Source organism: Ranitomeya imitator, chromosome 5 (assembly GCF_032444005.1).
Source record: "Ranitomeya imitator isolate aRanImi1 chromosome 5, aRanImi1.pri, whole genome shotgun sequence".
Taxonomy (NCBI): domain Eukaryota; kingdom Metazoa; phylum Chordata; class Amphibia; order Anura; family Dendrobatidae; genus Ranitomeya; species Ranitomeya imitator.
The window spans coordinates 73,437,883-73,464,445 of NC_091286.1; the positions used below are offsets into that span (position 1 = coordinate 73,437,883).

The 26,563-nt window shown below is 40.5% G+C and overlaps 1 protein-coding gene across 7 annotated transcripts in view; it reads right to left on the bottom strand.

The window, feature by feature from the left end:
- Window positions 1-26,563, bottom strand: part of PLCB4 (phospholipase C beta 4) — a 400,742-nt gene that overhangs the window by 15,588 nt on the left and 358,591 nt on the right. For 5 of the 7 annotated variants that reach the window (XM_069768811.1, XM_069768812.1, XM_069768808.1 and 2 more), the window contains 4 exons: window positions 23,332-23,407; window positions 11,245-11,420; window positions 10,407-10,508; window positions 625-682 (listed from right to left, as the gene is read on the bottom strand). In XM_069768811.1, the coding sequence (XP_069624912.1) occupies window positions 625-682; window positions 10,407-10,508; window positions 11,245-11,420; window positions 23,332-23,407 (412 nt within the window). The remainder of the gene's footprint in view (window positions 1-624; window positions 683-10,406; window positions 10,509-11,244; window positions 11,421-23,331; window positions 23,408-26,563) is intronic. The other 2 variants (XM_069768814.1, XM_069768813.1) reach the window with 1 other exon arrangement.

The window sequence follows — 26,563 nt, forward strand, 5'->3', positions numbered from 1 at the left end:
AGCTACAGAGATTAGCCTGCCTGCCTGGCATGCAACACCTAGTGATAATCGCCTACTGATAAAACACTGATTGTAACTACAGCAAGCTGCTGATCAAGTGACACAGCACTGGAATCAGGGTTTCTGCCCCTATAATTTGCTTATTTCAAAATAAATAGAAAAAACCTACTGACAGATTCCCTTTAATTTGTTATAGGAGGGGGATCCTATCTATATGCTTCTGTCTCTCCCATATACTTCGAATAAGCGAGAGATGCACAAGTGTAACCACCTCTCTATTCATTCTGCCTCGGTGTGCAGAACTTTGTGAATTCAGCAAATGAGCATTTTATTTTTGAATTTCTAAAGAAAGTGGAAACTTGAAAATTTCACTATATCAGCCAGTTTTCTGGAGGATTGGATGAAAGAAATGCATTGTCTTCCTCATTGATCCGGTGCGTCGGTAACTAAAGGATTTATATTTACAAACAAAACAGCCTCTCAAGAACTTGTCAATCCAGCTGGTAGGAAAAGGGCAAGAGAGGAGGCGGCACGGGCTACAAGATGCATCACGTGGTTAACAAGCAGCAAGCCATCATTTTCGGCTGCAGGGGATGACAAGATAGTGACTCATTTCTTACTTACTCTTTTCCTTTCTTCAAGGAATTTCTTTGTGTTGCTGCTGTTCAATTCCCGCACTCGCCTACAAAAGATCAAAGGAACATAAAATGAACAGCGCGCAGCTCCCCATTCTACTAACACAAAGGATCGCGGGGCACAAATAATAACACAACTGACACAATAACAAAAGTGTAATATACATTTGTAATGACTGATCAAATACTAAATAGTGACTGCAGCATTAGTCATGGTTGCATTATCTAAAGTGGCAAGGAAAGAGTCCAACCATGCTGAAAGGGTCTCAGGGTGAAGCATATAAATTTAACCCATTACATTGTAAGTAGAGATGAGCAAATATTTCAATATTCGGTTCGGATTGTGACCCCCGTATTTGCAATATTCACCAAACACAGCCGAACGCCATTGGAGTCATTGGGAACACAGATGAGCGAATAGGTTCGGAATCGATCATCAAACATAAATTCAGCATGAATATGGTACAAATATGGCACATTCGGGTTCAGCCATAGTCTTATTATCATGATAGGTCTTATTATCATGTTGTAAAGAATCTGCTACCCACCAATGTATAGAGATCTAACTTGTGATACAGATGTAGCACACTTGGGTGTCATTAGAAAGAGGTCCGATTTTTTTCATGGACCCGTAGACTTGCATTGCCATTTTTGATTTGACTCTTAGATCAAAATCGGACATGTCTCCACGATTTTTCCACGGTTCCCAAAAATATCACGAACATGTGAAAATGGCCCCATAGACTATCACAGGTATGAGTGCTATACTTGAAAAGCACAAGAACATCAGACGTCTCAAAGAGGCTTTAAACAGTTATTCCAATGTGGAAAGGTAGTTAGACAATGGTAGGTAGAAAAAAAAACATGTCTAAAAATTTTTTTATTTCACTCTGCCTCTGTTCTCTTATCTCTCCTTTTCTTTTTTTTTCTATTTATTGCTCATTACCAAGTAGACTGGTCACTACTAACCTCTAGCAGTGATGGCTGAACATGTGGAGGGCTTACTGAGCACTGCCCTGTGGCTTCTGGGATCGCTGGAGAACAGTTAGCTCCTAATCGCATCCTAAACGCCCCACTGCCTTTCTGATATACCAGAAACAGGAGCACAAGACAAGGATCCAGCTTCACGGACTAAAATCTTTCTTTATTGTTGAATCAAATCAACTCCAAAAGTTCAAATATTATATCAATAGCACAGCTGCAAAGTCTGTGCACCTTCCATGACCGGATGATCTCGGGACCTACGCGTTTCAGGTGTAAGCCACCCTTAGGGTATGTGTCCACGCTCAGGAAACGCTGCGTAGAGCCGCAGCGTCAAACACGCAGCGTCCAGATGTTACAGCATAGTGGAGGGGATTTCATGAAATCCCGTCTCCACTATGCGGAAAAACACGCAGGTGGCAGACCCGCGAAAACGGACATGCGGCGTGTCTTTTCAGAACGCAGCATGTCTGTTTACAAAGCAGCGATGCTCTGTCGCCGCACCGTAAATTTCCCATAGACTATCATTAGATGCGGTAAAATCGCATGTAATGATTAGTAAAATGCACAGTAACTGCGTTAATGCAGCTTACTACGCATGTCACATGCTGGCTTACCTGTCCCGCCGCCGGAAGCCCCGCATCCACTGCAGTTCTCGCAGTAAGATAAGTTTTCGTGATAACTTAGCTTACCGCGAGAACTGCCGTGCACGTGACCGGGGGTTATCTCTGGTCACACTAGGCTGGTTCTCACGGTCAGCTGAACGTGAGTGCTAGAATGAAGGTGATCCAGCGATCATCTACAAGCTCTGCTATGTCTGGATGTCAGGCATCCAGATGTAGCAGAGCTGGACTCGTCGTGGGACACTCATTATTGGATATCTGCGGACAGGCAGTATGAATTTGGATTGTTTTTTTTTTTGCTTTTTTGCAGGACGAGGGTCTTCAAGAGGATTGAGCGTACAATAAAGATATGGTCAAAAAGTGTGTGTAATCATTTCATTAAAATAATTTTTTCTAGTGTCTGTGTTTTATTTACACTTTACTAGGATTAATAATGGATAGGCGTCTTATTGACCCCTCGCCATTATTAACCGGGCGTAATGTCACCTAAGGTGTCATTAACCACTTATTACCCCATATCCCACCGCTACTCGTGAGTGGGAAGAGAGGGGCTAAGCACCGGAAGTGGCGCATCTTACAGATGCGCCATTTCTGGGGCGGCTGGGGGCTGGTATTTGTAGCCGGGGGGGGGGGGAGGGGGGGGGGAAAGGGGCAATATCCATGGCCCCTCTCTAGGCTATGAATATCAGCCCGCAGCTGTCTGCGTAGCCTTTCTGGCTATAAATTATAGGGGGACCCCACATCATTTTTTGGGGGGTCCCCCTATTTTTATAGCCAGTAAAGGCTACGCAGACAGCTGCGGGCTGATATTCATAGCTTGGGAAGCTCCTGGGTATTAACCCCTTCCCAGGCTACAAATAACAGTCCCCCAGTTGCTGGCTTTACCTCTCTGGCGCAGAAAATTGCGCGGGAGCCCATGCCATTTTTAAAAATTTTTTTTTTCAAATTAAATATATTGCATTTAAGGCCGGGGTAAATACTTGACACTACCGTGGGCACTCAGAACCGGAGCGTTCAGCTGCATAGAAATACATGCAGCCGCACACTCCGGTCCCGAGTGGCGGTTGCAGTGCCGGGTATTGAAGGGAGAGACTTGTGTGAGTTTCTCGCAAGTGTGACCCCGGCCTAACGCAGATTTCGTGTGTGTGTCTTTATTTAAGGCTGGGATCACACATGCGAGAAACTCGGACGAGTCTCGCCTCTTAATACCCGGCACTGCCGCCGGCACTTGGGACCGGAGTGTGCGGCTGCATAGAAATACATACAACAGCATGCTCCGCACCCGAGTGCCGGCGGCAGTGCTGGGTATTAAGATGTGAGACACGTCCGAGTTTCCTGCATGTGTGATCCATCTATCTATCGTATCCATCTATCGATCGCATCCATCTATCGATCGTATCCATCTATCTATCGATATACCTATCTATAAATGTATTTATCTTTAGATAGATACAGTATATCAGTAGATAATAGATAGATATATCGATAGATAGATAGATAGATATGGGATAGATACGATAGATAGATAGATAGATAGATAGATAGATAGATAGATAGATAGATACGATAGATGGATATCTATCTAGCTGTGTGTGTAAACATTATTCTTCAATGGAGTATGTAAATTAAGAGGTTGGACAAGAAATTACATCTCAATTCTTTTTTTTTGTATATCTTCATTTAGCTTACAAAAACACACATAAATCCACATGAAAAAAACACATGAAAAACGCATGAAAAACGCAGGTGACCTGCCAGTGACCTCAGGTGCATATTTGGAGCAGATTTTACCTGCGTCAAATCCTGATGCAATCCTGAACGTGGACACATACCCTAAATCACGTTAGCACTGTACGTTTCAATAGTCGGTCGTTCCGGTATGCACAACATTTGCCTGAATACATTTGCATATATTTGCCCACTAATGTTATGTTTAATAGCAGAGAAATCTCAGGAGTGGATAATCCAATGATCTCTCTTAAGAAAATAAGGCACATTAGTTTGCATAACAGTTGGAACTATTACCATATATGTAAAGGAAGAATTGTCAGAACCCCAGCAAATATGATGAAGAGACCGGAGTTGTCTCGAAAGCTTGCAATGTGTTGCTATCTTTTCAGTTAAGGCCCATTCACATTAAGCGACGCTGCAGCGATACCGACAACGATCCGGATCGCTGCAGCGTCGCTGTTTGGTCACTGGAGAGCTGTCACACAGACCGCTCTCCAGCGACCAACGATGCCGGTAACCAGGGTAAACATCGGGTAACTAAGCGCAGGGCCGCGCTTAGTAACCCGATGTTTACCCTGGATACCATGCTAAAAGTTAAAAAAAACAAACACTAGATACTTACCTACCGCTGTCTGTCCTCCAGCGCTGCGCTCTGCTTCTCTGCTCTCCTCCTGTACTGTCTGTGAGCCGGAAAGCAGAGCGGTGACGTCACCGCTCTGCTTTCCGGCTCACAGCCAGTACAGGAGGAGTGCAGAGCGCAGCGCTGGAGGACAGACAGCGGTAGGTAAGTATGTAGTGTTTGTTTTTTTTAACTTTTAGCATGGTATCCAGGGTAAACATCGGGTTACTAAGCGCGGCCCTGCGCTTAGTTACCCGATGTTTACCATGGTTACCAGTGAAGACATCGCTGGATCGGTGTCACACACGCCGATCCAGCGATGTCTCCAGGGAGTCCAGCGACGAAATAAAGTTCTGGACTTTATTCAGCGACCAACGATCTCCCAGCAGGGGCCTGATCGTTGGTCGCTGTCACACAGAACGATTTCATTAACGATATCGTTGCTACGTCACAAATAGCAACGATATCGTTAACAATATCGTTATGTGTGAAGGTACCTTTAGCCATTAAAAGGTATCATCCACTGAGGACTCTCAATTCTAAATATTTTTCATTGGTTCCTATTCATTTCAACTTACATAAAGAATACAGGGCATGAAGCACACTTCAAAAGAGAATACAGGAAGAAAGTGTGTGCATCAATTATACCAGACCCCAAAAACGTATTTTTATAAAATAAGTAAAACAAAAATAAAACCATAATAAACACAACTGTCTTAAACTGTATATATAATTAATAAAACTAAGATCAAATATATGAGACAGTTCCTTTAAGCCTTGTGCTGTTCTCTTAAAGGGCTAATATCAAGTTATTCAAATTCTTTAATTAGTTAGACAGCATGAAAATAAGCCAGTTTGCTATTGACTTGCTTTCTGTTTTTCCTATCTGCTTTCATTCTCCTGCTAGGAGAGCTTTTATCTGACAGAGTGGACAGCTGTTTTCCAACAGATATATTTCAGGAGAAGAGGTAACTCGTAAACTTGAAACCACCTCTCTCCAGCCCCCTGATTTCTATGTAGCAGTTAGGCTACGTTCACATTAGCGTTCCGCTAATGTGCGTCACTGTTGCGTCGGCGACGCAGCGGCGACGCGCCCCTATGTTTAACATAGGGGACGCGTGCGTTTTTTTGGTTGCGTTTTTCGACACGTGCGTCGTTTCCGACGCTAGTGTCGGACGCAAGAAAATGCAACAAGTTGCATTTTTCGTGCGTCCGATTTTCGTCAAAAAACGACGCACGCGTCACAAAACGCAGCGTTTTTGTGCGCGTTTTTTGTGCGTCGTGCGTTGCGTCGCCGACGCACCGGCGCGCAACGCTAATGTGAACGTAGCCTTAGCTTCTCACCACTCTCCACCTCCATCACAGTTTCTGAAAAGGATCATATCAGTCCTGTGTAATCACAATTCCTCCCCTTGCATCATGGCTCTCACTGTCCTGAGCTGTGTGCTTGTTCAGATACCATGTTATCTCAATATGGAAATACAGTGATAGCAGTGCAGGCTCAGAACAAACCAGTAACAGATGAATGTGATAGCAGAACTTGTGCTGAGCTTTATATTTCTACTGATACCACAGCCCTGCCACTCACCAGAAGTGTCACTTAAAACCCTGCTGTTTTGTTCGCATTTACTATACATTTGTAGTGTTCCGGGTCACTATGACCCAGCTTATTAAACCTTGATTTTAGACACTAACTCCATTTTTTTTATACTTTTTGCTTACTAGACTGTTTGTGAACATGTTTGTGATAAAAAAATTAAAGATAATAAACATTACAATGTGAATATATTTACATGATCATATAAATTTACGGATTCTTGCATGAAAAACAATACACATGATTTTTGCATAGAAATGTTTTACAGCCAGAACATGTTATACTCGTCTTGTTGTCACAAGTAGAAGGGCAATAGCTGCATCTTTTTCTTTTGATGCCGGAAGAGGCCATGGGGGTAGAAGCGCTTGTGGAGGACATGGCTTCACTGTCCTGGGCATGTTGATGGATGCTTTGTACCAGGCCTGCTGCTGCTTCTGTTCTTGGTGTAACTTTTCTGTTCTCAATATAAGGTCTAACCAGTGACTGTACCAGTGAACAGAGGTATGTACACAGCTGCTCTCCAAAGAAACTGAAAGGTAACATGTCTGGGCTAGCATATGTGTACTGATAAGAGCAGAGAAGATAAGAACCCTTCTGAAAACAAGCAGATAAGCCAGGAAGACAGACTTGCTTAGCAAAAAAAAATTATTTGCAAGACTTTACAGCTCAGCTTTACAAAAAAAAAACGTCTTAGACAGCGCGTTCTGAGCAGTCCGTCCTGCGCATAATATACACGTGTAGTGCACACCTAGTGATCTCTCCGGATGCACTCTACATTTTAGAATAGACTGCGCACCAAAAATAATCAATATAAAGCCATTTTTATGGTGTGCAGATCTCAAGGCATACCCCCGGTAGAGCGCGTGTACGACCCCATTGAAATAATTTAGGAAATAAATCAATTGATATACAATAGTAGATGCAATAAATAGACCCAACTGAGGTTATAACTCCTTTATTTCACTGAAAATATGGCCTCACAGCTGTAAAAAACGATGTCGGGTCACTATGACCCGAACACAACAAGTGTAACTTTTTGCGTGTAGCAAAAAGTAAACGAAAAAAAAAAATACTCATAGGTAGGTCCCCCCAAATGAGGAAAAGTCAAGGAGTCTCAAGTTTTAGAGACTTACAGAAAAAAATCTACAGGGCCGCAAAAAGTCTGTTCGGGTCATTATGACCCGAACAGAACAGCAGGGTTAAGGAGGAAAGCCTATCCTGCTGAAAGCTAGGAAGTAAAGAGGCTGCACAGATGTGAGCTGCTGAAACACAACTTGAGAAAACCCCTTTAATGGTAATCTCTGACTTGAATGAAATGTCTAGAAAAATACTTGTTTGCGCATTTGCATCCAAGAATCTGCACTCCATAAACGTATAATGGTCAATTAGGACACGAAAAGATCATGACTCCAAGACTGTACCGTAAAGAAAGAGATTTTGAATACTTAATTTTAAAAGTGGCCTGCATATGTCCAGAAACAATGCCTCTCGAATAATGGACGTTCCTAATATGTAAAGGGAATCTACCACCAGGCTTTTGTTATGCTATTTCAGAGCCGCATGTTGTAGGTGCAGAGACCATGATTCCAGTGACTTGTCACTACTTGGTGCAGTTTTGATAAAATCTCTGCTGCAGATCCAGCAGAGCCCTGTATAACCCTGCCCACACCACTGATTGGCAGGTTCCTGTGCACATTGTACAGAATGCAGCCATTTACTTGTTGGATGCGGAGTTAAACAGACAAGAAGGACTGCATGGCAGGAGACAACTAGTCCTCTAGTGATAATCTCATGTGGGTAAAAAACTGATTTTATTGCAACTACAACAAGCAGTCCAGTGTGTGACACATCGCTGGAATCAGGGTCTCTGTTCTTAAATGATGTTGCTCTCAGATTAAATAACAACTTGCTGATAGATTCTCTGTAGGATCACATCTATTTTCTTCAATTGAGTTAAGATGCAACACGAGAAAAAGCCAAAAGATGCAAACACGGATGTTCCATTCCATAACTCAACACTTAATGCACCTAATGTTCAATGCAATCTTTAACATGGCCATTCCAATACAAAGTAAATGAGAGGCTCCGCTACGTAAAATGAGCATGTGTGCTATAATAACACCATAGAATTAATGAATCGGTACAACTTAAAGGGGTTGTCTGGTCTAACACGACAAGTCTGCAGTCACTCTATGTGACTGCAGACTTGTGAATGATCACATCACACAACTGCACACTGTGAGGATTCTCCAGTGTCAGTACTGGGAGCGGCGTCCACTGGGATACCCCGACCACAATACGACTAGATGGGTGCGGCTTCGCAATGTAAATGTATTAACGAGGCAGGAAACAGTCTAGTCGGACTGTAGCACAATGTGCAGTGCGCGCGGTATGAGGATTCACAAGTCTGCAGTCATAGAGTTTTAGACAACCCCTTTAAGATTGCGGTCAGCTGAATTGTAGTGCAGCTATCTCTCCTGATTAACCCCTTCCTCCCCAGTTCAGTCAAATTGGCTAAGTATGCATCTGCTCTCAACGGGAAGAGAAAACTATGCTACTGCCAGATACTTCTGGGAGAATAAAAGTTTTGGGTGTTTGTTAACTCATACATGTCTCATCTGCTATTTATAAAAACAGATAACAATGTCCTTTTTTAACAATTAGAAAAGGAAATGACAAACACTTTTTAGCAACCTAGGACGACTCACTTAGCTTTAGAAATGTAAGACTATTAAAAAATATTGGAAAACTATCAGTAAGTACTAAAATCCTGGGTATACGTACGGTACATTATTCTTCTTTACTAGAAAAAATAGTAATATGCCTGGGTTGATACTTAGTACTTTAACACCTTCACAACCCATGACATATAGGTACACCATAGGTCGCCTCCCTCCCTTTGATGTGTGCTCCAGCACTGAGCCTGCATCTTTTCAGGAACATGGCAGCTGATCTGATCAGCTGTCATGTATCCCTAACAGCCGCGGGTGGACTCGTGATCCACCCGCAGCTGTTAAAATGTCAAATGCCGTTGTCAAACTCTGACAGGGGCATTTCGGAAGCGTGTCACAAACCATGGCTGTCGGTTCCCTTGTCACATGATCACGAGGCACTGATGGGTTGGCATGAACATCCGGGGGTCTGCAAGAGACCTCCATGCACGTTATTGCAGATCTTCTATGAGCACAACCCCGTGGCTGGTATTCATAGCAGACGATCATGTCTGCTACACATAGCAGAGCTGCAGCCCTGCTATGTACAGCACAAGCGATCGGATGATGGCAGCTTCAATTCTACTAAGGAAACTATTGAAGCAAGCAAAACGTAAACAAAATGTGTTAAAAAATATAAAAAAATATAACATTCAAATCACCCCCTTCTGCCTCATTCAAAATAAAACAATTAAAAATAATCTATACACTGCATTGAGATTCGCCTAATCTATCAAAATATAAAAATAATTAATCCGATCGGTAAATGGTGTGATGAGAAAAAAAATCAAAACACCAGAATTACGTTTCTTTGGTTATCAAAATGGTGTCAATAAAAAGTCAGCTCAGCGCTCAAAAAATAAGCTCTCACCCAGCCCCAGATCCCGAAAAAAGGAGACATTATGGGTCTCGGAAAATTGAGGCTTTTGTTTTTTTTTTTTTTTTTTTTTACAAACTTTAGATTTTTTTTCACCACTTAAATAAAAAATAACCTAGACATGTTTGGTATCTGTGAACTCATAATGACCTGGAGAATCATAATGGCTGGTCAGTTTTAGCCTTTGTTGAATATGGTAAAAAAAACAAAAACAATTGTGGAATTGCTTTTCCAGTACAGTATATGGTAAAATCAATATTGTCATTCAAAAGTACAAAAAATAAACCCTCAAATACCATAATAATGGAAAAATAAAAAAAAGTTTTGGCTCTGGAAAATATGGGATGAAAAAACAAAAATACAAAAATCCTAAGGTTGTGAAGTGGTTAAAAATACAGTGTCAACAGTTAATTCTTCATTCTTGACGTTTGGGATCATATTTTTTTTATAATTTACTGTTAGATTAGGAGGTTACAATTCTGATTTTCCTGTTTTAATACGTAAGCGTGAAAATGCTAAAATGCAATAAATTAAAAAAATATACTAACATGAAAAATAATAGTTATAATAATAATAATAATATTATTTTTATTACTACTATTGCCATTATTGCTATTGTATTCAACACATACCTTTCACGTTCAGCTTTATTTTTGATAGATTTATCCTGACTTATGGCTTTACTGTTTTCCATGGAAATTTTAGCTTGGTTGGCCCTCATCTCCTTGCTCTCGCTGCAAAGATATATAATATACATTATTCAGTAAAAGCAATATTGTATAAAATTACACGGTAAGGCTAGGTTTACATTTGCGATTGAGTCCGCAGCGTCTTGTCCGCAACCGGAAACACATGGCAGAACGCATGCAATCACATGATAACACTGCATTTTTTTTCCGCATCAACTTACGCATAACAGATAAAAAACGCACTGTTTGCATGCATTTTTGCACGCGTTTGCGGTTTTTATGGGCATGCGTTTGATAGGAAAACATTTTTTCCTTGACACAAGCCACGCCAAATGGGCATGTCTCATGGGATTTCTGTATTTAGACCCTTGTGCAAACAGAAGCGAACGCATGTCCTTGCGTACGCATGTGTTCCCATAGACTGTAATGCATTGTTTTGACGCACTCCTTCCGCAAGCATCCACATGCGTACGACGGCGGAAATTTGCTGCCACAAAAATTCTAACATGGTGCATTAGCCGCGCCCAGCCGCACACCGCAAAAATACGCATGCGTAAGCAAACGCGGGCAAACGCATGCACCTGCGTCTACAATGTTAAAGATATGAAATCAAGATGCGTGCGGATGTATGGGTCCGAAACGTTGCGGACAGAACCGCAAATGTGAAACCAGCCTAATGTATTAGGGCTGAAAAGAGACAGGTGAGCAAGATGAGAAAAAAGGGGTTTCAGAACTCGGTTTACCCCTATTGATCCAGCGTTTAGTCGCTGCCATCGCTTACCGATCATGGGAGAGCTTCAGCTGTTGTGACTGTTGTTCTTGGACGGTGATCAGCAGTTTTTTGAGAAGTTCACATTGTTGACTTAGATGTAGATCTTGGAGGTCTTGCACTTCAGCAGCTTGTGTGCTAAGCAGTTCTGACCACTCTTTCGTATGCTGAGCAACTATTTCTTTCACCTAGCGGAACAGAAATGTGCTACCTGGTTAAACACAGTTTGACTTGAACGACTTAAAGGCAACAACACGTTGTTGTCATTGATTTTTGTGCTCTATCAACTTTATAAGCAAATTTTTGAAACAATATGGTGTTTTCGTGGAAAGAGATTGAGTCTCATTAAGGCGACCTTCCGAGTATGGAGTCCTGTTGGAAATGCTCATTGGGTGTAAAGTATAAATCTTAGCTCTCTCTAGTATAAAAAAAAGTCAAGGAGACAAGCCAGACCAAAGGCCCATCAACTGACAACTGTTTTACTGTTATTGCCCCTCAACAGTGTAGAACAGGATGATGCCTATAGCACTATGTATTGAAATATATGGATAGACGATCTCTTGTAAATATGTTGTAGTCATCCATGATTTATATAGCATATGGTCATCAGTTAGCTTTTCCAGACATGGATCTCCAAGTATCCCCAACGGTGTTCCCTTGACTTACAGCTACTGCATCTTTTGCCCCATATACTTGCACACTTGGTTAGGCTAATGGTGTAAAGGGTATGTTCAGGTCTGTAATGAAGTGTGCAGTTACTGTATGTGACTTCAGACTTCTGCATCTTCATCCTCACAAGGTGCACTGTCAGGATTCTCCAATGCCCTGATCATGTGAGCACAAGTATGCGAATTTCATATTTTTGGACACAATCCGACTAAACTTGTGTGACCTCACTCAATGCTACTGAAATGAGGCCACACACGTTTAGTTGGAATATGTGGGGGAAGTATGCAAATTGTGAGAGACTGTAGTCTGTCATCACAAACCTGGACAACCCCTTTAAGTACAAAAGATGAGTTCTATTGAAGTTCTACATACCCTATAGGTTTTTTTTCCCCATTACAGGTTGAGTGAACAAATGCCTGAATATCTCATATACTGCACAGTATAACGTCATCCTCTGTTAAAAGTTAAGAAAATGCAAAAAGTCAGCTCACCCATCTAGGCATCCAGGACTCCGGGCACGGACACTGCAGTGTAGCAGGGGGAAGAAATCGATCAAGTACGGTAATCCAGCTCAACAGTCCCATAAAAACTTTTCATTTTATTGAAAAAATTCTTTAAAATTGATAAATAGTCCAGCGTAGAAATCACAACCCCCATGAGGGAAAAATTATGTGGGCAGACGCATTTCGAACCTTGCGGTTCTTAGTCCTTACATCAAGGACTAAGAACAGCAAGGTCTGAAATGCGTCTGGATTATCAATTTTAAATTATTTTTTCAATAAAATAAAAAGTTTTAATGGGACTGTTTGAGCTGGATTACCTACTTGATCTGTTAAAAGTTAACTCAAATAACGTTCTACCTAAATTGTTGGCTATTAAGAATCAGTGATTAGCTGCAGTGATGATGTACACTGTGGACGTGACATCACCGCTGCACCCAAAACACTGAGGTCTAAGCAGCATACGTAAGCCGGCACTGGACCTGAGATGGGTGATTACCTGCTCGGTTTGTTTGCATTTTATAGTATTTGTGGTCCACTTCCCTGAAAGTGGAAAACCCCTTTAATCCGAAGTGGAGAAATCACTTGATGCCTCACTTAAAATTAATAATTTGCTTTAATTATTTAGACAGCATGAAAATAAGAATATTTGCATTCTTATCCTATATGATGTAATTTTCCTGCAATGAGAGCTTTTATCTTTAATAATGTATAGCTGATTTCCATTGAGCTTGGCCACTAGTACCTGTCCAGAACCAGGCCGAGTGTGTGCAGTAGCTACATTCCAGGAGCGGGGTTAACTCTTAACATATCAGCCAACTCTCTCCAGTCCATTGATTTCTATATAGCAGTTATCTACTCACCTCCCTGCCCTTCCCTCTCAGCTTTTGACAAGCTGCTGTTATAAATCCTGTTAAATCACCAGCATGCAGCTTTCATAGCAGGTCTCCTAATCACTCTCTCAATATCTAGAGCTGAGTGCTTGTTCAAATGCCCAGTTATCTCTATACGTAAATACAGTGATGGCAAGGCAGACTCCAGAACAGACCACTGAAAGCTAAATGTATTACAGCAGAACTTGTGCCAAGCTTTATAGTTCTACTAATACTACAGTTCTACTATTCATCAGAATTAACACTCAAGGAGGAGAGTCACCCTGCCAGACACCAGGAAGTAAGGAGACTGCATTGCTCTGAGCTGCTCAAGAGACAACCTGAGAATACCCCGTTAAGTAGCTATATTTTAAATGGACAGATGTCTTACAGCACATCTTTACATCCCTCATATGCTATACGTCTACGAGTCATTACAAGGAAATAATTCTGGTCACCAGATTACCCTGATATTTCTTAGTGCACAACCAAATTCTAGGACCACCACCATTTAGTATATCTTTTTGTATCAAAACTTTTAAATATTCACAGTTTTAATAAGCAATATTTGTAATATGACATTTGACTGTACCTTCCAACACCAGCAACTGAAATTATAGACTTCCTTTGCTCACCCACACACATACAGTAGGTGTTTGATTTAATATGAATATTAATAAAAAATACAATTCTTAGGAGCTAATAATAGCACATAACTAATGGAAAAATTATTGCAAAAATGTAAAGTGGGATCTGGGTTTGATGCCACTTTCATGTATAAGTAGAAAATCCAAAATATCTATAAGGTCAGCAAGAAATTCAAGGTTGATGCACCTCCAATTCACTGCCCCACAAGGTCACGAATATCAGATGGGTACACAGGAGTATGGCATGTGATCGATGGAGAAAGTTCACTCGTCTGCATCACATACATGTCTTACTATAGGAGACGTGGCCAACTTGTATGACAAATACTATCTACCAATCAAATATACAATGCTAATAAAGACATTGTCTTATATAGCTGTAACCCATCCCCTCACTTCTAGATGCTGCTTATATTGGGTAAGGGTCTGGAGTTTGATCTGTTGTCCTGCAAGTAATGTACAATTGGGACTAATTACTATTCTTTGTCTCAGACACAGGGTAAATCTTAATCACTCATTTCAAAAACAATATAGACTAATCTATAATTTCTTCTATATAAAGCATTAGAAGTACAGTCGCTTCCATTATTAACACATCTGAAATCTCATTTAATTAGCAATCCAGCTTAGACCCACTCATGACTCCTACACTCTGTCTGCTGTGCTTCGTGTGAACAACCTGGGGTACAGTAGGAAGTGTTCAGCCAATAATTGTGCAGACGCATGTACCCACTCTGGGATTTTATTATAAGAAAACTTTAGAAAGATTTTTACAATGGCAATGTCTGCTCTATAGTAACAGAACATCACTTCTCGCGCTGAGGATGGATTGGTGTGCCACACATACTAGGTAAGGGTATGCTGAAAAAAAGAGAATGAACCGCACCTCTAAAATCTTACATTGATCTAACACCGCTAGGCCAAAATATGTAACTGAACATGAGGTTCTTAGCTTACCATTCTGATCAGACTGTATGAGCCCACTGCCACGTCATGGTGAACCTCTCAGTGGGTCCTAAATGTTGTTGCCTTAAAGGAGCAATATATATGTTTTTTCCTAGCGGCATTAGATCAATGTATGATTGTTTGGAGGTGCTGTCCATTCTTTTTTTAGCATATTGCATGATCTGTCCTTTTTTTTTGTATGTGTTCTCCTCCCATTTGGCACAGATGATTGTATATTAGCATGAGACTGCAAAGGGGTCCAGCATGTTTTTGCTCTCTGAGAACTTGACGAAGGTGAGTTTCAAAGCTCCTTTCATTTGGTGTTGGTGCTGCGGTCTGGAGTCATGGGGACTCAGTCTTGCAGCATGGGCACTGGGAGGCACCAGGCCACCCACGCTGATGGTGCATTGTCACTGTGATGGGAGGTTAGCGCATAACGCCGCTCCTTTAAGGCTATAAAAGTTAGGACCCACTGAGAGGTTCGCCGTGATGTGGCAGTGGGCTTCATACAGTCTGATCAGAATGTTACAATAAGAACCTCATGTTGAGCTAATTTTTATTTTTGCCTAGCGGCATTATACCAATGTATGATTTTCTGGAGGGGCTTTGATCTCGACCTATTCTTCCATGTATGGCACGGGCCCCAGATTTCCCTTTGGAATTCGCTACAGTTACCTACACCTGGAACTGAGGAAGAAATATATATAGCAAATAGCCCCAAATGCATGCTAGCTACATTTTACCTGGACGGCGCAAAGTGGACATCTATCAAAAGGGAAATCTGGGGAAAGTGCAAGACAAGTAAGACTATATTTATACATACCGGTAAGTCTAAATATACAGGAGTGTATACATAACCTCAAGTGGTCCTTTTTTTATCATTTCCCATAGTGATAGCTGGTGCATTATTTTAAAAACTTTGGTAAAATCCTTCTTGAATTTATTATAGTAGCCAATGAAGCCCACAAAAGCTTAGTACTGAATCATTTCAGAAGATCTCAATAATCACAAGTAAGCAAACACTCGCTTCTCACCTCCAAGATAAACTTTAATTTTCAGTAAAACTGTAGATATGTGAGCTGTAGTGATGAGCAAATGTGCTGGCATAAGGTGTAATCGGAGCATGCTCGGGTGCTAACCGAGTGTCTTCGCCAGGCTCAAACAGTATGTCCAAGTCCCCTGCATGTCTCAAGGTTGTTCGACAGTCGCAATACATACAAGGATTGGCTAACAAACAGGGAATCCATGCATATGTCTCGAACAGCCATAAGACATGTATGTTTTCTGAGTTTCTCACAGGTAAAAGCCATTAACATTGTAGCCTCTGTGGATATTCACATGTCCACAAAACATCAGACACATGTCCATTTTTTATTGGAGTCATGGTTCAAAATTACCCATACAAGTCTACGTGTCCGTGAAAAACCTGGACAGCACATGGATGGCATCAGTGTATAATCTGTGTCCAGTCCGTGATTAATATTGCAATGGATTGGAGATGTTTTGCATTTTATCAGTCACTGAAAAGTCACTGATGACACACTGATGGTAAAATGTGAAAGAACGATGAAACCTGGATCAAAAACACTGTTGGGAAAGGTTCCATGTTTTTATGTATGAGAAGAATTACAGATGTTTCATTGAGGCTTTAGTAAAGGTATTACCACAATTGGATGGGATGTAATTATCCATACATATGTATTTTTTTACCTGGTCTAAGTGCTGATGTTCTCCTGACTCTGGAGATGGTTTCCATCTGTGTTCCTGTGCCTCGCCATACCTCAGATCTAGTCCCATCTTACTTGTCTGTAAATACCAGATTCAGGAGAAGAGCAGCATTTAGACCAGTTCCATATTACTGCTTGGTGACAGGCCCTCTTTAAGTTAATGTCTGGTACTTTAATGAGCCTTGACACATGACTTGGGTCATCAGCTAAACCAGAGACAGTAAAGAGATCAGCATCCTTTTTGGGGTGGTGAAGATGGCTCAAACAGCAAACCATAACCCTGTCCTGGACTGAAGATACTGAACCAGTGCTTCCTACACATTATTTCATAGCTCTTGCTATATGAATCTATACGGCTTGGGTTCTCTGTTATGCAGGGGACTGAGCGTACATTGACTGTGACAGCACTCCACAAGAGAAATGAAGATGTCCGGCTGCACTACATACATGGTTTCTTGCAAACACTATAAAAAGCCTCATAATTCATATTTGCATGTGTCAATAAAAAAAAAACCTTTAGTGATCATATTACCTATGTTTTCATTTATTGCCTTAATCAGATTGAATTCATCTGATTTCATTGCAAGTTGGAATGAGCCCCAAAGGAGTATTCCCATTTCCACTATCCTATCCCAATATGTAGTAGGCGTAATAGTAATTATATAACATAAGCAACAACCTCCAATTAGACTTAGATATGTAGACACTACATACTGTACAGTAAATAAAACTTGGCCAAAACGTCGCATGTTATTTTTTTCTTGCTTGTACACTGGTGTCAATAAAAAAAATTTGTGGGACATTTCCCGGTGCCTTGGATTCCTGGATTGTCTGCAGTTTTTATAACTTCGTGGAGTGTTGTGCCAAGTCTGCACGGGCCGCGGAGTGGTGCACGGGATATACCTTTTACAAATGTCACGCCTGAACAATGACGCTGCACCGCAAAAAAATCCATATCATAAAGTGACATGCTGCAGATTTAAACTGCGTTTGCAGATAACTTCTTCACTTCTTAACTCTCATGCAGACGTCCATGCAAATTGGTCTACGCATGGTCTGCTAATGCACGGACGCATGGTCTGCTAATGCACGGACTGTACTAACTGCTGGTCTCCCGACTGGAGCATGGCAGCTTCGTGCATATGTAGTGGCCTCTCTCGGGTCGAGAGACCATGGCCAGTCCGTGCATTGTGGTCCGAGATCAGATGACTATCCACAGACGTCTGCACTAGCCCTTACCAGTATGAAGATGGTAAGACTTTAGTGTAAATTTACAATTTAGATCCAACCTGTGGCTCTCCGGCCATTTGACTAAGCCACCACTTTAAACCTTCCCTGAAAGCCTCCAGCAGCTACGAGCTGTATTTCTGCTGCGGCCATAGATTAACCATAGATATAGATACAAGGGAAAGTAACACAGACTGAGATCGATATTTGGCGTGATGGGAGTGCTCCCCGTGCTTCTTCCTGAATCTCTCATCAGTGATTAATGGCTGCCATATATATTTGTAGACACACAGCAGCAGTCACATCGCTGGTGAGCAAGAGTAGAGGGGTACTCACTATTAGCCAAATGGTAAAATATTGTAATAATGCAAATATCCCTATAGTGTGCTGCCCATAAGGTTAAGGCTTCATTCCCACAATGAGTATTTGGTGAGTTTTTGATGTTGCAGATTTTCCGAAACATTCAGGCTCTGACAAAACTCTATTGGTACAGTCATTTGTAGACTACATACAATTTGTACCTATGGATTTTCGGCATTTAATGCCATTTTTGGTGGAAAAATCTACACATAGAACTCAGCGTATCCAAGAGAAATTGACCGCAAGTCAGTTGAAGCAGCAAAAAAAAAAAGCCCATCCACTTTGCTAGAACTATACAGCGCTGCGTTCTTTGAGAAGCAAAAATATGCAGCGTCAAAAACTCAACAAAAACTCATCGTGGGAACTTTACCTAAAGAATATGGGCACTTTTAGAGGCATTTTACCTTGATGCGAGTATTTTTAGCTAATATTAATATTTATGGTAGGGTTTATCCAAAAATTTTGAACTATTTAGCCCCTACATACTCTGTGTATCACAGTACATAGCAGACTGCAGAATGAGTTAACAGTGACTATGTGCAAACAACGTTTATTAAAAACTTAGGTGACCATGATGAGTTTTCCTATCAGAACACGCTTCAGGAATCTCAGGATTTTGGGTCACCCTTGTTTTATTTTTAACAGGGTTCTCCTATAGTTTTGGTGAAGTATTTCTTATTATCGTTTTCCAGTCGTTTTTTTCACTCCATTAAGCAAAATCTACCATATGTCAAAGCGCTCAAACAAACATCATGGCGTAATTTGAGATTTCCCATTTCTTTGTATTGTAAAGTACAGAATGTTTTTCGAGTGGAAGACGCCAGAAGAATGGATGTGTCACTTATTTTAACTTCTTGGAATTTTTATGAACCTGAAGTTGTTAAAAGACATTCAAAAACCTGAACATGTGAACAGCAAGTTGTACTCTGATACATAAAGGCTGTAGAAGTCTAATGCCCAAAAATATTTCCTGAAACACCATTGCAAAAAAAGTTTTTAGCCAAAAATGCATGTACCTAGGACAAAAATAAATTACCCCTGAAATACCGATCAAAAATTGAATATGGAAAAATTTAATTTTTTTTCAGACATTGAAAAACTAGAGTTGTAGTAATGTTATAATTGGCATCAATTATTTTAAGGATTTGTGATCAGTTCCTGGCGCAAATAATTCACTGATGACAATAACAAGAGGTAAGACAGCCTAAAAATATATATTTATCTTTTTAAATGAAACAAGAATGCTCCACGGACAAAAAACAAACATGCAGAAACAAGCGGATCACGATAGTAATCGATGGCCATACAGAGCAACAGATAGAAACTTGCACCGGCACATAGAGAAGAACAGAACAACACAAACCACCAAATTGGTTTAAAGCTTTTAATGAATGCCGCATAAATCAAGCAGTAGAAACTGATGACAGAAAGCCACAAACTACAGTTTTCAATATAAGCTATACGGACTTTCAAAATTTCTTCACATATGTATATGTCACAGTCATGGCCTAAAGAGTTAGAACCCTTGAAATTGATTCAAAATTGAAGTACTTCTCCCAGAAAATTATTGCAATTGCACATTTTGTTAAACATGTGTTTATTTCCTTTGTGTGTATTGGAACAACACAAAATAAACTGAGAAAAAAAGGCAAATTGGACATAATTTCACACAAAATCCCCAAAATGGGCTAGATAAAATTCTTGGCACCTTTCCTAAATTGTGGGTAAACAGATTTGCTTCAAGCATGTGATGCCTGTTCAAACTCTCCTGTGGTAAGTAACAGGTGTTGGTAATATGAAAAATCACACCTGAAACCAGACAAGGTGAGAAGTTGACTCAATCTTTGCATTGCTTGTCTGTGTGTACCACACTAATCACGGAGAACAGAAAGAGGAGAGAGAACTGTCTGAGGACTTGAGAACCAAAATTGCTGAAAAATATTAACCAACTCAAGGTTACAATCCATCTCCAGAGATATTGATGTTCCTTTGTCCACGGTGCGCAACATAATCAAGAAGTTTACAACCCTTTACACTGTATCTAACCTCCCTGGAAGTGGACGGCAGAGAACAATTGATGGAAGGTTGCAATACAGGATAGTTGAGATAGTGGATAAACAGATCCAATCAAGTTCCAAAGAAATTCAAGCCATCCTGCAGACTCATGGTGCATCAGTGTCAGCAGGAACTATCTGTTGACATTTGAATTAAATGAAGCGCAATGGCAGGAGCTCTAGAAGGATCCCACTGCTTACACAGATACATAAAAAATCTAAACTGCAGTTTGCCAAAATGTACAGTACAGACCAAAAGTTTGGACACACCTTCTCATTTAAAGATTTCTGTATTTTCATGACTATGAAAATTGTACATTCACACTGAAGGCATCAAAACTATGAATTAACACATGTGGAATTATATACTTAACAAATAAGTGTGAAACAACTGAAATTATGTCTTATATTCTAGGTTCTTCAAAGTAGCCACCTTTTGCTTTGATGACTGCTTTGCACACTCTTGGCATTCTCTTGATGAGCTTCAAGAGGTAGTCACCGGGAATGGTTTTCACTTCACAGGTGTGCCCTGTCAGGTTTAATAAGTGGGATTTCTTGCCTTATAAATGGGGTTGGGACCATCAGTTGTGTTGTGCAGAAGTCTGGTGGATACACAGCTGATAGTCCTACTGAATAGACTGTTAAAATTTGTATTATGGCAAGAAAAAAGCGGCTAAGTAAAGAAAAACGAGTGGCCATCATTACTTTAAGAAATGAAGGTCAGTCAGTCCGAAAAATTGGGAAAACTTTGAAAGTGTCCCCAAGTGCAGTGGCAAAAACCATCAAGTGCTACAAAGAAACTGGCTCACATGAGGACCACCCCAGGAAAGGAAGACCAAGAGTCACCTCTGCTTCTGAGGATAAGTTTATCCGAGTCACCAGCCTCAGAAATCGCAGGTCAACAGCAGCTCAGATTAGAGACCAGGTCAATGCCACACAGAGTTCTAGCAACAGACACATCTCTATAACAACTGTTAAGAGGAGACTTTGTGCAGCAGGCCTTCATGGTAAAATAGCTGCTAGGAAACCACTGCTAAGCACAGATAGACTTGTTTGGGCTTAAGAACACAAGGAATGGACATTAGATTAGTGGAAATCTGTGCTTTGGTTTGATGAGTCCAAATTTGAGATCTTTGGTCTCAACCACCGTGTCTTTGTGGGACGCAGAAAATGTGAACGGATGGACTCTACATGCCTGGTACCCACCGTGAAGCATGGAGGAGGAGGTGTGATGGTGTGGGGGTGCTTTGCTGGTGACACTGTTGGGGATTTATTCAAAATTGAAGGCATACTGAACCAGCATGGCTACCACAGCATCTTGCAGCGGCATACTATTCCATCCAGTTAGCGTTTAGTTGGACCATCATTTATTTTTCAACAGGACAATGACCCCAAACACACCTCCAGGCTGTGTAAGGGCTATTTGACCAAGAAGGAGAGTGATGGGGAGCTACGCCAGATGACCTGGCCTCCACAGTCACCAGACCTGAACCTAATCGAGATGGTTTGGGGTGAGCTGGGCCACAGAGTGAAGGCAAAAGGGCCAACAAGTGCTAAGCATCTCTGGGAACTCCTTCAAGATTGTTGGAAGACCATTCCCTGTGACTACCTCTTGAAGCTCATCAAGAGAATGCCAAGAGTGTGCAAAGCAGTCATCAAAGCAAAAGGTGGCTACTTTGAAGAACCTAGAATATAAGACATAATTTCAGTTGTTTCACACTTTTTTGTTAAGTATATAATTCCACATGTGTTAATTCATAGTTTTGATACCTTCAGTGTGAATGTACAATTTTCATAGTCCTGAAAACACAGAAAAATCTTTAAATGAGAAGGTGTGTACAAACTTTTGGTCTGTACTGTATGTGAGAAAGCCAAAATCCTTCTGGGAAATCATCTTGTGGACAGCTGAAACCAATATAAGAGTTTTTTGGTGAAGCACACCCTTCTACTGTTTAGCAAAAACAGAAAGAGGACTACAAAGAAAATAACACAGAACCTACAGTCAATTATGGAAGAGGTTCAAAGACATTTTGGGGTTGTTTTGATCCCTCTGGCACTGGGTGCCTTGAGTGTGTATCTTTTGGCAATCTGAAGATTACCAAAGGATTTGGGGCCACAATGTAGTGCCCAGTATCAGAAAGCTGGGTTTGCGTCTTAGGTCATGGGTCTTCCAGCATGACAATGACCCCAAGCATACGTCAAGAAGCACCCAAAAATGAATGGAACAAAGTGAAGGAGAGTTCTGAAGTGGGCAGCAATGGGTCGAGACCTAAATCCCATTGAAAACCTGTGGAGACATCTTAAAATTGCTGTTGGAGAAGACACTCTTCAAATATGAGAGACCTGGAGCAGTTTGCAAAAGAAGAGTGGTCCAAAATTCCAGATGAGAGGTTTAAGAAACTTGTTGATGGTTATAGGCAGTGATTGATTGCAGTTATTTATTCCAAAGGGTGTGCAACCAAATATTAAGTTTAGGATGCCAAGAATTTTGTGTGGCCCATTTAGGTTTTTTTTTGTGAAATTATGTCCAATTTACCTTTCTTTCTGTGTTTTTTTCTGTTGTTCCAAAACACACAAAGGGAATAAACACATGCAATTGCAATAATTTTATTTCTGGGAGAAATAGTTCATTTTCTGGAATAATTGCAAGGGTGCCAACACCTTAGGCCATTAGTGCGTATACATATATAAACACACACAATGTATTTAAATGTTGGTCTTTTACTTCTGGCATAATATTATTCAAGTTTCAGATTTTTCAAAATTTGACATTTTTTATAGCTGGAGGTAAAATTTCAATATTTTCCCCAATAATTACGGTAAGTTTCCAATATTGAAAACTGCATTGTGGTCCATTTATACTGTGATAACAGTGGGAAAGAAAAATCAAGAGGAGAAGAATCTTCTTGACAACAGATATGGATGCAGAATTGAGTTAACCCTTTCACCTCGTTGCGTGATGGGAGTTTGATTTACGAAGAGAATTTTTAGTGCAACAAGTGCGGTTAGTTGTGGTCAATTCATGTTAATAAACGAGTGATCAGCGTGCGAAGAGTCCGGATGAGAAGCTACGTGAATGATGGTTGACATGTTCTTACCTTGGATTTATGATCTGACGTTAAAACCTGAATTTTATTTTCTGTTTCTTTCTTCATTTCAACACAGTTATTTCCTCTAAACAGTAAAATATTTTGCATAGTTAGACATTTTATGTCAAGACGTTTTTTTGTTTATTAACCACATATACCAGTTAGAAAGGTTTACTTTAGACCTTATTATATCACATGTGACGAGTTATACAGGATTTATTTGATGTTATATTTATAGTTTTTGATTAATGTTTAATTCTATTCATTAATTTACTTTAAAACGAAGTATCTATGGCGTCATTTACTACAAAGGTGGCACAGGAACAGAGGAGAGCTCATGGCTGAATTCGCACTTATGAGTTTCCGCACAAGATTTGTGATGGGCAAGAAAGCGAGTGCTAATTGTAGGGTGTTGTTTAAGTGATTGAAGGGGATTCTCAAAAATATATACAATTTTATTGCAAAAAAACCAAAAAACTGCACAGAAAATTATAAAAACACTTAAACGGAATCTGTCACAAAGTTTTTGCCACCCCATCTTAGAGCTTCAGTCGCCTCTCGGAGGCTAAAACCATGCCCTGGCACTGACTGACAGCCGGGTCATCCCTGTAGGGCTATTAGTCAGTACCAGGGCACGGTTACAGCCGCCACTCACTATGTACTGAGAAGTGACTGAAGATGCGCTGACCCACCCCTAGGACCGAAAGCCGGAGAAGTGAATTTTATTTCCGCTCAGCAGAGGTGCTTTCAGTGGGATGGCAGCTTTACAACATTATTCGCCGGCACATTAACCCCAGATATGCAGGCTAATAGCGTTTTATAAGGTTCCCTTTAGTTTTTAAAATTTTCTGTGCGTGTCTTTTTTCTTATTTTGCATAATAAAATTCTATATATTTTTGAGAATTCACTTAAATTACACACTGTATTTTCTTCATGTGGCTTATTGGTCCTGTTGCAATGTGTTGCCTGTGCAGTCTATATTTTAGCTGCCTTAACCCCTTTATCTTTTGTCACTCAGCACCTACTTTCAATGTCCTATGGTCTCCAGAAAATTAAGAGACACTTTTTGAGCCAGGAGCACCCGTGTCAGGTTATGTTGGGTTTGGCCATATTTACTCCAATGTGTATGTGCCCTTGAATGCCGCTGTTTCTTACCCAGAGGGGTGTTCGTTTGTAGCGGAAAATAGTGTTAATATCGGTGAGGGCTCCTGAGGCTAGACCCTCACGATCACAATATAGCACCATATCCTAGCAATATGCAGTTACATCTTAAGACAAGATCACCCTATATTCTGATGGTAAGTTTATTGACCTCGAATTGAAACCCAAAAAGTAAGATACACTTTGTAAATTTAGTATAATTATGTCTACACTTGTCAGTGGTATCGAATTTTCCTGGACTGTCGTGTGAGTGGATGGTGAAAAATGGGAGGATTAACAAAAAACACACTGTATTGTGGGCGGATTGGTAATTCCTGGGCATTTTGGGTGAAATCTTGTGAGATTCAACGGGTAGTGCTTACATGTTCCCTGTTTTTGGATTGTGAATAATGGTACAGTAGGTAGGCATGTCTAGAGTGGTCTATGGGTAAAAACTGGAAGATATTTGAACTTTTTTTTTACTTCTACAGACTTTACAGATATCAAAATTTTGCCCAATTTCTAGATGCGAAATTGGAAAACCCAGAAGTATCTTTTTGGATAAAAGTCTGCCCTGTACTGTTTATGGAGGTAATCTACCAAAGACAAAGGTCTCTCCACCCAAGAGTTAACTATGTGAAGAATAAAGTGCTTGAATTGTTTATTCTCTGCGCTGCACATAACACCGTAGAGTACCTCATTACACATCAAAGAATAGTGAAATACACAATTGAAGAGGCAGTAACTATGGAAACTAAGACACTACATCTCACTTTGACATGAGCTGCTGCTATCCCCATGTAAGGCTGCTATTCAAAAACTTCACATTAGATAGTGGGGAGGCTAATAAGGACATCAACCGATCCATAATGAGTTTACAGTAAAAACTAAGGCGAGCAAAGAAGGCGCCTACCAGAGATGCAAAAATATAAGTATCCTTGTTACAGACTGGCCGAGCATCTATCCACACTTAATGAGAATGAGTCATCATAAAATTACCTATTAATTCAGGTTCTTGTGTTAAATGTATTCTTTTTTAAATGTGGCAATGGTTGTATTTTTTAAAAGTTTTCTAAAAGTTTCAGGAAACAACACATGTACATAGCCACAGTGGTCAGATCCTGACTATTTTTTCTATTGAAGTGTCAAATGAGTCTGTGGAAAGGTCATTGTAAAGGTAGGGGGCGCAGGGTCAGCTGTGACATCGGCTATTGTGGTTAGCACAGCAGCCTTGCAGCGCTGGAGTCCTGGGTTCAAATCCCACCAAGGACACCATCTGCAAAGAGTTTGTATGTTCTCTCCATGCTTCCTCCGGGCACTTCGGTTTCCTCCCACATTCCAAAGACATACTGATAGGGAATTTAGATTGTGAGCCCCATTGGGGACAGCGATGATAATGTCTGTAAAGCGCTGCGGAATATGTTAGTGCTATATAAAAATAAAGATTATTATTGGCATATTCTGTGTTACCAGCTGTGTATAAGGCATTATCCGTCATTGTAATCCTGCCTCTGAGGATATGAAGCCTAGTTGTAAACCTTCCCTGAGAGAACAGGAAGTATCACCCTATATCATAACTGCCTTTGCGTCTTTTTGTCTAGTTTTGAGGGTTTTGCTCCTTTCTTTTTAGTTGCACCCAATTCATTATTCTACTTGTGACATTTTTGAAGTCTACGCTCCTGACAGAAGTTATGTTGCTTATCCATGTTATGTAAATAAAAGCCTGTAACCTGACGTTAAATTCATCCATTGATTGTATAAATTATTCTTTTGAAAGCTGAAACCCTCCAAAATGTGGTTTAGGTTAAGAATATAAATTGGCATCAATGCAGAAATATTGATCAGTTAATGGACACAGAATGGTCAGATTTTGGCAAGACAAAAGTTTTGTCGCCCAGTGAAAGTAATGTGATATTCAAACAAATAATTAACTTAAAATACAAATATATGTTGCATAACATTGGTGTATGAAGTTGTGGTGCTATTAGAGTCATATTTAATATTTTGTGTGACTTCCATGAGCTTGAAGGACTGCATCCATGCGGTTCAACAATGATTCATACAATTTATTAATGAAGTCATCAGGAATAGCAAAGAATGC